Genomic DNA, 15,298 nt, shown 5'->3' on the forward strand with positions numbered 1-15,298 from the left:
CAGCATTTCGGCGTGCAACAAGGGTTATGGGCTTGGCTGCACCCTTCCAAAAATGTGTGCGCTGCGCACAAGGCCCAGTCACACAAATAACCCCCATTATTTACGTGCATGGCCTTTTTAACATCGGGCCGTGTATCTTAAAAAAACAACAAGAAAATCAATTGGAAAGAAAATTTTAAAAAATAGCCTCACTCAGTACTATTCAGCCCCACTGGTTGTAAGCTTCCCATCTGTACTTGGACCGGTGCTTTTTAATATATTTATAAAGGATCTGGAACAGGGTATGATGAGTGAGATGATCAAATTTGTGGATAACACAAAATTATGCAGAGTAGTTAAATCTCAAACAGATTGTAATGAATTTCAGGAAGACCTTGTGAGACTGAAAGATTGGGCTTCCAAATGGCAGATGAAATTTAACGTGGTCAAGTGCAAAGTGATGCATATAGTGAAAAATAACCCTTGCTGTAGTTACACAATGTTAGGTTCTACTTTAGGAGTTACCACCCAGGACGTCATAGTGGATAATACATTGAAATCTTTGGCTAAGTGTGCTGTGGCGATCAAAAAGCAAACAGAATGTTAGGAATTATTAGGAAGGGAATAACAAATAAAATGGAGGATGTCAAAATGCTCTGTATTGCTCCTTAAATACTGTGTGCAGTTCTGGTCACCGCATCTCAAAAAGGATATAGCTGCACTGGAGAAAGTGCAGAAAAGTGCAACCAAAATGATAAGGGGCATGGAATGGCTGCCCTATGAGGAAAGGCTAAAGAAGTTAGGGCTATTCAGCTTGGAGAAGAGACGAATGAGAGGGAATATGATAGAAGTCTACAAAATTAAAAAAGGACTTGACCAAGTTAATGTAAATCAGTTATTTACTCTCTCAGATAATAGAAGGACCAAGGGGCACTCCATGATTTATTTTATTTTTATTTATTTAATATCTTTTATATACCGACGAACGTTGGGAACATCTCGTCGGTTTACAGAGAACAGAACTTAGCAACAGGCTTTACAATTATCACATGATTATAAGAGGAACAGTAGTTATAATAATTATAATAACAATAACATATAAATAAGAGGGTGGATTATACAAGTAATAATTAACTAGGTGGGATACAGGAAAGGGGTTACCTAAAAAGGGGGGGGGGGGCAGGGAGGATGTTAGCAAGTAGCTCATTTAACACAAATCAAAGAAAATTATTTTTCACTCCGCGCATAGTTAACATCTGGAATTCATTGCCAGAGGATGTGGTTACAGCAGTTAGTGTACCTGAGTTTAAAAAAAGTCCAGATCCTAGAGGAAAAATCCATAAACTGCTATTATGGTAATTAATAAGCAATAGTAGCTTGTGATTTATCTAGTGTTTGGGTACTTGCCAGGTACTTGTGTCTTGGATTGTCCACTGTTGGAAACAGGATACTGGGCTTGATGGACCCTTATGTTCCTAAGTTCTTATGCTATTTCTATTAAGATTTAAAGACGCACTCCCCCTGTTGTATGTAAACCAGCATGATGTGATTTTTAATCACGAATGCCGGTATAGAAAAACTTTAAATAAATAAATAAATAAATAATATTAAAAAGATAAAGACATACAGGTTTTTTTTTTATTGTGTATACCACTTGCATCAATAAAGAATGGGGTTTTTTTTTACTAGTGATGGTTCCCAGAATTCCCTGATTACAAGCAGGCATTGGCAAGATCAGGCATCTGACGTTTTTCCTCCTGCATATAGAGCATATTATGTTGTATGCAATTGAATGCTATACTGAGTGCAATTTTCCTATCCTATGAAGGTAAGGGACAAACTTTGAGTATTGCAGAGAATTAAACAACTCACTGCCATCCAAGAAATCAGGATTCTTCCATTGGGGGAAGCGGGGGGGGGGGGGGGGGAGGGGAATGGGACAGCAGTCCATTTGCTAACCCAAGGGGATCAATTCCCAGTCTCTCAATAAACAGTCTACATACAAAAGTATTGTTCTAAAACAAAAGATTTTTCTGAACAAAACATAGGCAGTAAAATGTTACAAAAAACAGAAAACACAGTTCTATAAGATTCAACAAACAAAAGTACAATACTTGGTGCTGTTTGAATAGATTGGGAAGAAACCACAACCTCCCAAGAAGCCTCTTTCTCCTCAGAAACCTCTCTGGGACTTAGCAAGTCCACTTCTCACATTTGGACAAAGTGTACTCCAATACCTGATTTCTTCCTTCAGCCTCCCAGACAAGCTTGGAATTAGGGATACGCACCTTCCAGAGCACTGCTGACAGCTGAGTCTACCTGGAATCTACTCCAACCAACTTGGGGAGTTAAAACAACCATTCTCTCAGTGAAGAGAAAAAGCAACTCACTCTTTTCTCTCCTGAAGTTCAGATAGCCACAGCATGTTTGCTGCATCTTCACTGTTCCTCTGGTCAACTACTGACCCAAGTGACTTGTGGAGTCACCTATTTAGCTTTTGGACAGAGACCCAACCTGTAATGGATAGACCTCGGCCTTCATTCACTGCATACTTTTCTCCCTCTACCATATCTAATGCAGGAACTTAACGCTTCTTGTCTTGCTGTCAGAGAAATGCTGGAAGTTGCCAGAAGCAGATGGTGTGTAGTGGGGGGCTTTCATATCTAGCTTTTGCCAAACGTAAGGGGGATGGAGGTTGGCAACGGACAGAAATATTTTCAACTGTTAAAGTTTACTTGGTATGGGGTTTGGGGCGTAGGGGCCTTGTCCCAGCAGGACCTCTTTGGTATATTGGGTGGAGGTTGGCACCCACTGTAGTTGAATGCCACTTGACTTCGTGCTAGGGCATCAATTTGATACTGGCTCAGAAGATAGCATGTCCCCTAAAGGGTCATGTGTACCATTTCTTTCAAAATTCTTTGTTCCTTAGACGATGCTATCCAATATTAGCCAGCCCAATAATACATTGTTTCTGAGATTTCAAAGGATCAGATGAAATAGCATTATAGTCTAGTGTTCTGGAGTAGCTGGATTACATATGAGAGTAGTTAAGGGTGAAAAGTACTGAAAGGCATACATGATGGTTCCATAATGAAGACACTGGAAAATGTTACAAGACATTTCAAAGAATATCAGTGTTAATCTATATTTTACACTAGCATTCATGAAGACTGTTTATGGACACAGTATTTCTTAATAGTGGCAATAAAATATAATAAGAATGAAGTCATTAGTTCTGGAATACTATATAAAGACCAGCATAACAGTATTTTAAATCTTATCAAATAAAAATCCTGGACATAATAAATAACTATAGCATTTCTATTAATATTGCTTTTTACTGAAAGATTGTTTTATATTTAATATTTTACAGGGTGGCCCAGGTGTAAGAGGTCCTAAAGGTCAACGAGGAGAAACAGGGTCTTTGGTAAGTTTAAGTTACATTCACTTTGTATAAAAGCCGGTCATGCGTACATCCTGTATTTACACAAACCCTTCATTCCCAGACAGTAGAAAAAGAGAGAATATAATGGCAGATAAGGACTGTAAATCCCATCAAATCTGTCCAGATTCATTCTTGTTGCAATATCATAGACCTCACTCCGTCTCTAACTTTTCCTTTAATTCTTTATGATGAAGGATCCTTTTGCAATCAGCAAGTGGTTGGGGAATTAGTAGAAACATAATATAATGTAGCCCTTGCCCTAAATTCTGGTCCTGTTTTACCAGTAATATCTGCTTAACTTTTCCCTAAACTTCTCACTTAATCTCCTTTTTGGGCTGTGTTGAGATGATGGTAGTTACAGAAGGGAATGTTTTTTTTTTTTAAAGTAAATATGGTGAGGTGAACTGTAGGGGTAGTGTGCTCTGTGTAAATATAAGCCTGAGTTCTGAGCGGGAGTGGGTCATTTCTACAGTGGAATTCAGAAGAAAAGACTGAAGTGATTCTGAGTATTCCTGTAGGACTACTGGTTCTTCCAGTAGCCTTACAGCAGGGCCATCTATTCCCGTGGATGTGGGAGTGCCAAGGGAATGCTCCTAGGCATCTGCCAAGAAACACCTGGGAGGAGGTATCAACTCTAATTACATTATCTGAGGCCAGGGGTGGATTGGCCTTTCAGAGCTTCAGGCATGCCCCAGTGAACCACTCAAATTGGCCATGTGACCTCTGTTTGCTGTTTTCAAGGCATCTTACTAGGAAGTGCCCAGAGGAGTTGCCAAAGGTGCTTATTTTATTGACGAGTGAAAAATGAGAAGAGGCGCTGCAGCCCAGGCTGGCGGTGGCTGAAGAAATGGAAGAGGGGCCGCCGGCGCCACAGCCCAAGCCAGCAGCAGCTGAAGAAAGGAAGAAGTGCTGCAAGCTGCCACCAGTGCTCAGGTTGGCGTTGGCGGCGGCTGCAGAAAGTGAAGAGAAGCTCAAGTGTCGCCACTGGAACCTGGGAGAGTGACACCGAGAGGAAACAAAAGGCCACTGCCAGAACCCAAGCTGGTGGTGGTCAAATAAAAGGAAGGGAGGCCACAGGCCCAGGTCGGTGACAGCCAAAGAATGGGAAAAGGCACAATTTGTGTGTGTGTTGTGTATGAGGAAGCCTGCTTGTGTGTGTGTGTGTTGGGTTGTGTGTGGTTGTGGTGCCCCTTCCAAAAAAATGGGCCCTTGACGTAGGAGATTTGGCAATAGACGAAACTTCAGGGGGCCATCTACCGCTACATTGACTAGATCTGCAAACCACGGACACCTTGGCCATTCCAGAGCTACCAGGATCACCTCGCCTGGATGAGCTTCTATACAGTGCAACATTTTGCCAACCAAAGGCCAAGGTGGGAACGCTTACCAACAGATTGTTCCTTGGCCAGGAGAGAACTAAGGCATCCATTCTCTCCGCTCCTGGCTCCCAGCGCCGACTGAAGAACCACAGGATTTTGGCATTGCGAAACATTGACATCAAGTCCACTCTTGGCCTGGTCCACCAGTTGCATATGAGGCAGAAGGCATCGTCAGAGAGTTCCCACTCCCTGGGATCGAGTTGGTGATGATTGAGGAAATCGGCTTGCACATTGTTCATGCCGGCAATGTGAGAGGCTGCAATCCTGTCTAGGTGCCGCTCTACCCAGTGGATCAACTCCCAGGCTTCGATCACTACCGGCCGACTCTAGGTCCCCCATTGGCAATCGATGTAGGCTACTGCTGTCGCATTGTCGGACAGGATCCTGACCGATTTTCCCCACACCAAAGGAAGAAGTGCCTGCAGCGCTAATTGAATGGCTCTGGTCTCCAATCGGTTGATTGACCACAAGGATTCCTTCATTGACCATTGGCCCTGCACCACTCTTCCCCAACAAACCGCTCCCCAACCGGAGAGACTGGCATCGGTGGTGACTACTGTCCAAGAGGGAATCTCCAAGTTGTCTGGGAGGAGCCACCAATTGAGGCTGGAGCGTGCCAATTGTAAGAGGAAGTGGAAGCTGAAATATTTTGGACACCAGATCCCAATGGGAAAGCAACAGTGACTGAAGACGTCTCATATGAGCAAACTCCCATGGAACTAGCTCCAAAGTGGAAGCCATCAAGCCGAGGACCTGCAAGTAATCCCAGACCCTGGACAGACGCTTGACCAACAAGGCTCGAACTTGCTCCTGCAGCTTAGCTTGGCTTGGCTTGGTGATCCGCTCCTCGGGGAGGAAAACCTTGTCCAACGTGTGTTGGTCAGAGCCCCCAAGAACTTCAAGGACTGGGAGGGAACCAGATGACTTTTGGCCAGATTGACTATCCAACTAGTGACCTCAAGAGTTGAAGAACCTGCTGCACCGCAGTTTGACAGAGGGCCTCTGACTTTGCTCGAATCAGCCAGTTGTCCAGGTAAGGATGAACCAAGAGACCCTCCTTCCGGAGCCCCACTGCCACGACAACCCTTCCCCCTCTGCGGTTCACACAGCAGCCCGAAAGGCAGACAAAATGGCTTCAGGAATGGATCTGGAGAAGACTGCCACACCGAACTGAACCTTCCAGGCTACCGGCATGCCCGTGAATAGGCAGAGGCCCCCGAGGTGCCGTCCCCGCCAGGGAGGCACCCGGAGTAAAGACCATCGCGTGAAAGGCGCATGCGCGCATCTCCACACACACAGCAGGCTTCGCCATATGGCATTGGAAGCCGGCCAGAGCTACCCCGGTGGACCTGCAAAGCTATCGGCAGCAGAAGAACAGCGTCTGAAGGAACAATGAATCAGCCCCGAACAGCTCCTCCGTCCTATCTCCCCTGCAATGATCCTCTCCATCCATCGCATCCTCAAATTGAACACTTTCCACTGCAACCGCCCCCCTCTTCCATCAAACATACTGTGATTATGTGCCACTCCTCTAAAACTCTTCACCAGACACTACCTGCCCAGCCAACTATTATCCCATCTCCCTCCTCCCTTTTACATCCAAACTGCTTGAACATGCTGTTCACCTCAACTAGCTTGATGTTCTTTCATCTCAGGTCATTCCAGATCTGATTCAGTCTGGCTTTTGCCCTCTGCATTCCACAGAAACTGAACTAAGTTTGGCAAACAAGCCGCTTTTATCTGTGCCCTTCTCTTCTACCACCAACTCCCGACTCCATGCACATTATACCTGGAATAGACTTCCTGAGTCGGTGCATCATTCACCCTCTCTGGCCGTATTCAAATCCAGTTTTAACAGCTCACTGTTCTGAAATTGCTTTTAAGCACTTCTCTACAATAAATGCACTTCCCATAGACTCTTGTTTTTAATGTATATTTGTCCGAGTTCCCTGGAGCAGGGGCCGTCTCTTAGGTGCATCTGTACACTGCATGCATATGCCTAGTAGTGCTTTAGAAATGATAAATAGTACTAATAGCTTTTTAAAAAGTGTCCCTCATAAGCGGATAAACTTACATGCACAGGGCGAGTATGAGTGAAAACTTTACCCACACTGAGCAGAGGGGTTCCCGTGGCGGGGTCGGGACAGGATTTGCACTTGCACACATACTTTAGAATATTCAAATGCATGTGCATATTTGCCCCTGAAAAAAACTGCCCGCAAACACAGTAGCAGGTGTAAACGGGGGAAATTCTGGGGAAATTTTCTCAGGAAAAAGCACTCATACACTTTCCCTTTGAAAATTTATGTAAGGCCTTCAGGTAAAAATTATCTGCAGACTTTGCACCAACTTGTCACTCACAAAACTCTCCCCCTTAATTTCCTTATAACAAAGCAATTGACATTTCTGATATATAAAAAAAAAAAAAACCAAACCTCCTTCGGGCCTCATTGGTTAATGGATTCCTGGAGTATAGCTGTTCCTGCATTTTATCTGCAAGGGTTGGAATTGCCAACTATGCATTTGTTTTCCAAATATAGGGCTATGTTAGAATAAACACCTTTTATTTTTATATGCCAATAGAAGAAAGGAAAAAAGTGAGAGCCTGTGAGTTTAAGTGTAATTGATACTTGAGACTATGTTTGTGCAACTAATGATACCATGTGCCAAGCTGTTAGGGTGATTCAATACCTTGAAAGGCTCCTGCAGAAGGAGCAACACCTGCAGATGAGATTTGGAGCTCAGTAGTGAGGATGTCTGCTTCCTGCTCTAATTTGCTGTTGGAACTACTGGGATGGAGGGCCAATCTGACACTCTCTGTATATCCCACCGTAAGAGGGGTGGGTTTTGGGGGGAGGTGCTGTTCCAAGGCTCTTCTGGAGGTGAGGGTGGGTCTTCGCTTGGGTTCAGTGGTCAGATGTAGAAGCACCCAAGTGAATGGTGAGAATCTAGTTTGTTAATGGTACTAATAGCATCAAGAGAGAGAACATCCATCTTAACATTTTTCAGCAGACTTGGCAGTTTTACTCTTTTAGAAATACCACCTCGGGAATGGAAATGCTGACAAAAAAAATCAATGATCTGCCTGCTAATTTTAAAAGGAGGAGACGCAAAGATAAAGAATGCAAGAAGAATAGCACTGCTGTTCTAAGCCACCAAATAGTTTTAAAAAAATTACTTTGCAGCTCTGACTGTTTCTTTGATGGGCTCAGGCTGAAATGAGAAGACAACAAATAACTTTTCTCTATGGAATTTCATTACCTATTAACTTGTAGGGATCTGTTTATTACCTGTCAGGAAATGTGACCATAGTTAAATGTTCAAAGCAGGTCTTTCCATAATCTTCTTAGTGAATGTGGTCCCCCAACATAGCCATGTTTCGCCAAAAAGGCTGCCTCAGAAGGGACCAACAAGACACAATCTGTGTTTGAGCAGAGAATAAAATATTGTAAATTACAAGAGCAGAGGCTGTGTACAGCATCGGAGATGAAGGCCATACGACAGTTACCAATGTTGAATGTACAATAAATGTAGGAGAGCAGCGTCAAACACAGTTGGTAACACCATCAAGATGATGTTTGCAAGAAGCAGTGAAGAATAGCTGGTCAAACAATCTAAACATAAAACTTCAAGAAATAAATTGATCATCGTTCTCTAACTCACTGTAGCTATTCAAACAACAAATGCTAATGGTGAATCTTAAAGGTGATACCAACCTTAAAACAGTTTAAATGTGCAGGATTTTGTCAGAGAAATAGGCTTGGTACATTAACAATATCTGAAGGTAAAGAATAGAGAGATTAGCATTTGCTGCTGTTTATACTGTTCACAATCTTTTCTTTTTATACTAAGTTTTAATATAATTCTGTTTCCAGGTTGTTTCTTTTGTTGGCTTGTCACTAAATATTCTCTGTTCTTGCAGGGACCTGGGGGACTTCGTGGTGAACCTGGCTCTTCTGGACCACAAGGGCCACCTGGGCCGCAAGGCCCAAGTGGACTTTCAATTCAAGGGCTACCTGTAAGTCCTTTGCATTTCTTATCTGAGTTACATATATAATCTTTTAAATGATGATTCTGACCATTTCCTTGTTACATCATGGGCTAAAAAAATGAAAACAAATACAGTCTCTCTTCTATGTTTGACTAGGAAGGTAGGGGGTCACACTCAGTCCCAGGGCTGAGTCCTGTCAAAGTTTTCTCCAACTCTGGAATCTCCGAGTTGGGGGGAAGGTAACCCAACAGGTTCCTGGAAGTTGCATAAAAGTCTGTTTAGGGGCCACTCAGCTCAGTGCTTAGGTTCTTGTGAGTTTGTGTGTCAAAATAAATCAGGACCCTCGAGTTGGAGGGTTCCAAATTAACAGTTTGCATTGATAGTTGGTCAGTGGTAATTGTTTGGCACCAAGTGCACATGCTTGTAGTTACTTCCAACTCCAACTTTAATCTATGTATGTATCCCTTGGTATTTAGCCCCCAGATATCCTCCCTTTCAGAAGATGGAAAGAAAGGTGCTCAGGATGGGATGAGATCTCCTATCTTTAGTGGTTCTCCCTTACCAAAAATACCTGTGGTCCACTGCTTGATTCTGCACAAACCACTTCTCTCCATCCTCTTTTCCCAGGGCAGAGACTCCTGTGTGTGGCCTCCAGTCTCTCTTGTCTCTTCCTTGAAACTCACAGTTCTCTTCTGAGATGTTACACTAGAACGTTCATTCTTCAAAATGAGGTCATGCGTATGGTGAAGCTTTCCTGATGGGGACAGCCTGCTTTTACCACAACCCTCTGTTTATCTTTTACCGTGTGGAAAGGGGGGGGGCATCCCTCACTCCCCTCCTTGATCTCTGACTCCATAAGATCAGGCTGGCTTTCAAAATAAGATTCCCATATGCTGTTCAACAATCAGATACTCCACACAAAAAGCAAAGAGGAAAGGAGATCAGATGACTTTTGAGTGAGAAGAACAAAGCATAAGAAATGGAAATTAAGCACTTCTTTTTTGGGTGTCAGCAACCCGGGAAGGTGTACTTCAGAAGTTGGGAGATCCGAGTTAAAACGACTGACATACAAAGATAAATTCCCCCTGAAGCAGGCTCTTCGAAATGTCAGCTGATGTCAGGGCATTTTTATTTAATCGTTTGTAACTGCTATAACATATTGGGTCAATAATTGTTTGTTTTTAAATGCACTGAAAAATTATTTTGAAAAAAAATGAGGGTGAATGATCGAGAGGACCAGGGTACCTCTGTTAAGAGTGGTGATACATCTTCCTGTCTTGCTGACATCCAAACAAGTAGTGCATAATTTACATTTCTTATGCTTTGTACTTCTCACCTGGAAGTCATTTAATATCCTGACCTCTTTGAATTTTTGTGTGGAGACAATAATGGACACTGACACATTGCATTCAATTCCAAAAACATCCTGCCATTTATCTTCTGATATATCCAGCTAGCCAAGAACTATTTTCATGGATGAGATGGTGATTCACAACATACTGAACAAGTCAGAAAATCATGCGCTTTCATCCAGGGAATATTATAATCACTGCTGAAAATAAGGGGTCAACCTGTCATCCTTTCCACTGCCTTTTCTCTCCTTCAGCCCCATGAGAGGGCTGGCGTCTTTTCTTCAGGCATATCCATAACAGACTTCTAATCCAATTGGCACCAAATACACAATCACACAATTCCATGACAATACAATACACCTCTGTTCCCAGGGTACGGTTCAAACTTCACAAGGTCCTGGACCTTCTTTACCCAACTCTCCACATTAGCAAACTTCTGTACTGGACTCCCGCAACACAGCACTCATAAGGATATCTTGGGACAATACCTCATGACGACTCACCCCACTCTCACACACAGTTTCTTCCCTTCTTGAAGCATCCTACTCTGCACCTTTTGGGTAGTGGCCTCTGACCTCTCCACCTCACCACTCCTCAGAGGGAGGAGGAAACCTCTCCTTTCTATCTGTGCTAGGCTCCCTGGACCCTACCCATCAAGAACATTATAGGGCAGTTCCCCACTGGGTTAACTCGCCCATTCCTCTACTTTTCTGTTTGCTGTATGGTAGCTCCCCTGGGAAGGAAAGAACCCACTCCTTGCCACTCCAGGACGTCTCTGCTCCGGTCCAGCCATCAAGAGAGATGAACTCCATTACACTTCTTCTCAGTCAGAGGGTCCCTAGGCCTCCCAGCCCACAGGCTATGTACTCCAACCAAATACATAGCTGAAAGTCCCTAATGCCCACCCTATACTGGAGAGGGCAGAGGAAGAAAGGGCAAAATCCCCCTGAAACCTTTCCCCTTTATACCACCCGCTCTTTAGAAGATTACTCCAAACCTTTAAGGGAAGATACACACCCTTCCCAAAAACAGATTTAAAAAATGTACATCCTGACTCATTCCCTTAAAATGCCATCCAGTGGTCATTTCATGGTACTACATGATGACTGTTTAACCCATATTCTAATAAATCAGAACATGGTGACCACAGCGACTCCACCACTGAAATGTTTTGTACACTTCAGCCCGGAAGAAAAAGAGTGAACTCTAGGTGGCTGCCACACTGAAAAATCCCCAAAGCTCACACAGCAGGGAGAGAAATTCTCTATCCCCATTTCACTCTTGGGCAGGAAGAGTGGGGGGAAAAAAATTCTTCTCGAAATAAAACTTAAAACTAAAACTGCAAAAGTCCCAAAACACAGGGAAGTTGTAATCCACCAGTAGGTGTGAATGGGAAAGATGTGGGCTTTTTTCTCTTCCTTGCCTTACCCAGTGCAGGGGTGCATCCCACACCGTGCAGGACTTGGAGAACCAGCAAAATAAGAATGAAAAATCACTACAGAATCAAAAATTGCTGAGCCAGGCTCTACCGGTCACTATATGTGGATCTGCACTGTGTTGTCTCACTTCCTATCCTATTCAGCCAGAGATGTGAATCCCAGTTAAACAGGAATATGGGAACCAACAAAAATAAATCCTCTTACTTCAACTTCCAAAAAAAAAAAGCTACACTGATTCCAGATTCCAGCTGCTCTGGAGCGGGCAGGAGCCCACCCCTGCGGCAGCGTCCAGTGGGGGTGCTCTATGTCAAAATGGTATGCTCCACAGGATCTAAACTAGGGCCAGGCACTAGTGGAGATCAGCACGGTGTCTCTGCACAAAAACTGTAAAAATGGTGATGGTGGAGGTGAAGAAAGTGCAAAGAACTTTAGTGTCTGTGTACCTGGCTTCCCTTTGCTGGTTTTTTTTTCTCCTGGAAGGAATTTACTGCCACTCCCCACACAAGGGTGGACCCTTCTTCTAGAGGTCTGTCAGTTCCCTTGATTCTTGTAGGCTGGACTACAGATGCTATGGTTTCAAAAGATTTTTTCGTCAGGAAATGAAACAGCTACAACAGGGAATAACAGCTCCTGTGTTGCCCTGAACAGGCTCATATACCTAGAACATAAAATGGAGAAGGGGCTTTCTTAACAGCTGTAGCACGGGCATAAGGCTTCCAGATGTCACAGATTTTCGAGGATTGCGCTGAATTTAGAACCTTTTCCCTGGATGCCTTTAGCGCTGTGATTGTGCCCTGGTTTGGCAGACAAGTAGGTAGCATATCCCCACCGCTACAGGGCTGAGAATCCTCCTCTCCCTACCTCCTGGAAAAATGTGACCAATCACGGCACAGGGGTGGGGACTGTTGTCTCTTTCTGTCTGTCTGAAGCCCTGATCTTTGCAGCCCGTGCTCCATCCCTTCTTTCTTGCCTCTCTCTGTCCCACTCCATACTGCCCAAGGGCCGACATTGGTTCCTGAATGGGTGAGGGGAGGATGGGAATCAGGATTATGGGCAGCACAGCCAGCTCCCCTCTGCACTGATGACTGAGAGCAGCTACTGGAGGAGCTAGAAGGAAGCAATTTTTGAGCTGCTACTTTTATGAACTATTCTATATGTGGGTCTACGGGATACAGAGGAATGATGTGAGCACTCAGATGCTGCAGCTCACACCACACAATGTATATTATAACATTAGATTTATTTCTGATATTATGATAGCGATGTTTATTCGGTAACAATGCAAAGTGTACTGAAAGGATATAGCAGTGGCAAAACCCACCACTTATCTCTCACTGAAACTCAGCTAGAGTCCTCGCACTCTGGCCACAAGTGAAGTCCTCAGGTCTGCCTTCCAGTGGGGGACGTTGTTCGGTCTGCTGTGCAATCTGCTGCTTGTGTTCATTGGAGACAGAAGACTGGCTGTTGCACGGAATGTTTCTCCTTTTATGCTAACTTTTAGGCACTGGTTCAGGATACCTTTCTTTTCATTGGTCCATATCTGAATGTCATGTCTACTTGTCTTTTCATGGTTGGTTCTGCAGGTTTGGCCAAGGGATGTGGCTTATGCCATTGGTCAGGTCATTGCTGAAGATCAAGCTGTGGCAGTGCCCTTGTGCTGGTCATATGTAGCCAATCTCTATGCAGTCTCTAGTCAAGTGTAGTATCTTACTGATACTTGATATGCAAACATTAGGGAAAAAGCACAGGACTGCTTCTACAGCCAAGTCCAAAAGCAAAGCATGTTCAAGCAGCAGCATTGTCTGAATTATTAAGAAGGCTACTCACCCTATCAAAATGTTGCTAGTAGTAATTTTGTTATGGGTTTGATTGTTGCTTGATTCTGATTGTAAATATTACCTCCCTCGGGGGTAACCTGCATGGAGCGGCAGTTACTACCCCAAGAAGCTTGCCTTGTCAGACTGAATGGACCGTTTGGTCTTTTTCTGCCATCATTACTATGTTACTATGTTATATCCTTTCATATCCTGTGCAATATAATAATTTCCACTCAAGCTCTAACTTATCACAACACTCCGCCTCCAGTTATCTCATATAAGTATAGCACATATAAGTAACAACACAGCAAGCAGTTACATTTCATAAAATCAAGGTGAATAAGTGATTATAGCAAGTAAAACAGCAAAGCAGAGTAGATGATATAATCACAGCATACATAAATTCACAGCAATATTGTAAAATGATTTTTGTTGAGGATACAGTGTAGCTCACACCTGGTAACACATACATACTTATCCTATAACATCTCTCTCTCTCTCTCTCTCTCTCTCTCTCTCACACACACTCTTGTTTTAAATTCCTTGCATCTTGGCTGTTGGTCAATTCCTTCAGAATTACTTCTAGAGCTGGGGTTGTTTCCGCTGCCTTGGTGTCTTCTGGACCTGCGAGTGATAGCTGTAGATCTGTCATTTTCCCCCCAAACCTCTTGTTTTATAGAGGTTTGCTCCATAAGCCAGTTTTTCAGTGCATTTGCTGATGCCTGAATGTGGTGGGGCGCGGTGCCTTGTTGATTCCATGGTGATCAGCGGTCCCTCAGTGACGGGATGGAGTGCCAGTTATCTTGGGTCTCTTGCCTGTGTCATTTCTATAAGACTGGAGTTTTGTGGCCCCCTTCCTCACCTGTGTACATGCACTGTTGAAGGGTATTGACGTTGTACCAGTGGCTACTGGTACTTATCGCAAGACCCTTCTGCCCTGTGAGGTCAATTTCAGTTTATCATGGAAAGTCTCTTGTTGAAAAGCTCCTCTTAATACTCTTCCTGAGTCCAGACTCTCAGGTTCAAGGTATAAGTGTCCTAGCCGACTAGAATTTAGTCAGATAAAGGCTGAATATATCCGAGTAAGTCGACCCTCTACATATCCACTTTGGTTGTGTGATCAATTATGATAATCCTTACAACAAAAAGTAATATATTCTACTTGTTATGTTTTTCTTTAGTTTTTATTGTTCCTTCTCTATCTTTTTTTAGTTTCAATTTCATTAATTATATAAAATTCTATTTTTTTTATGTATTTTTATTTTTGCATTGCGCCTTAACTTTGTGTTTGAAAAGTTGGAAAATTGGTATATTTGTGGTTTTTCCATGTTGCTGACATTTTGGGGGGAAAAAATGTTTATCGTGTTTATCGGACTTTGAATTTCTTGCATATGTATCAGTCGTGTGAAGAATTGACCAAGTCACATGCAGATAATGTATAGCCCTGAAATAGCATTTAACTACATGTAATCATTTGTTGCCAGGGAGTATCAGGTGAAAAGGGTGATAAAGGAGAAGCTGGTAATCCTGGACAACAGGTATTATATTTATTTTGCTTTGGTTTTCTTTAAATAGCAACCTACAAGATTTTGTAGCCGGAGCCAATGCACATGTTAATTTGATTGGTCTTAGCCTGCAGCACAATAAACCTGTCAGAACATGTGCTCTTGGTATGAATTCTTATTGTTTTTTCTTACTGATTTAGAGCTGAATCAATTCATCATGAACATAATTTGCAACTGCTGATGTAAAATGTACAATGTAAAACCTGCTGCCATTCTAATATTTAACTCATCATTGAGTATAGGGTGTACCAGGAGTGTCAGGATCCCCAGGACGAGATGGGACACAAGGCCCACGGGTAAGATGCTATGCTGATATTTCTAAGATGAAAGC

At 43.2% G+C, this 15,298-nt stretch overlaps 1 protein-coding gene across 1 annotated transcript in view; it reads left to right on the forward strand.

Moving 5' to 3' along the window:
* The window catches only part of COL14A1 (collagen type XIV alpha 1 chain), a 521,812-nt gene that overhangs the window by 444,113 nt on the left and 62,401 nt on the right, over positions 1-15,298 (forward strand). The window contains 4 exon segments of the mRNA XM_029591954.1: positions 3,353-3,406; positions 8,726-8,821; positions 14,887-14,940; positions 15,210-15,263. Of these exon segments, the coding sequence (XP_029447814.1) occupies positions 3,353-3,406; positions 8,726-8,821; positions 14,887-14,940; positions 15,210-15,263 (258 nt within the window).

Source organism: Rhinatrema bivittatum, chromosome 2, assembly GCF_901001135.1.
Source record: "Rhinatrema bivittatum chromosome 2, aRhiBiv1.1, whole genome shotgun sequence".
Classification (NCBI taxonomy): domain Eukaryota; kingdom Metazoa; phylum Chordata; class Amphibia; order Gymnophiona; family Rhinatrematidae; genus Rhinatrema; species Rhinatrema bivittatum.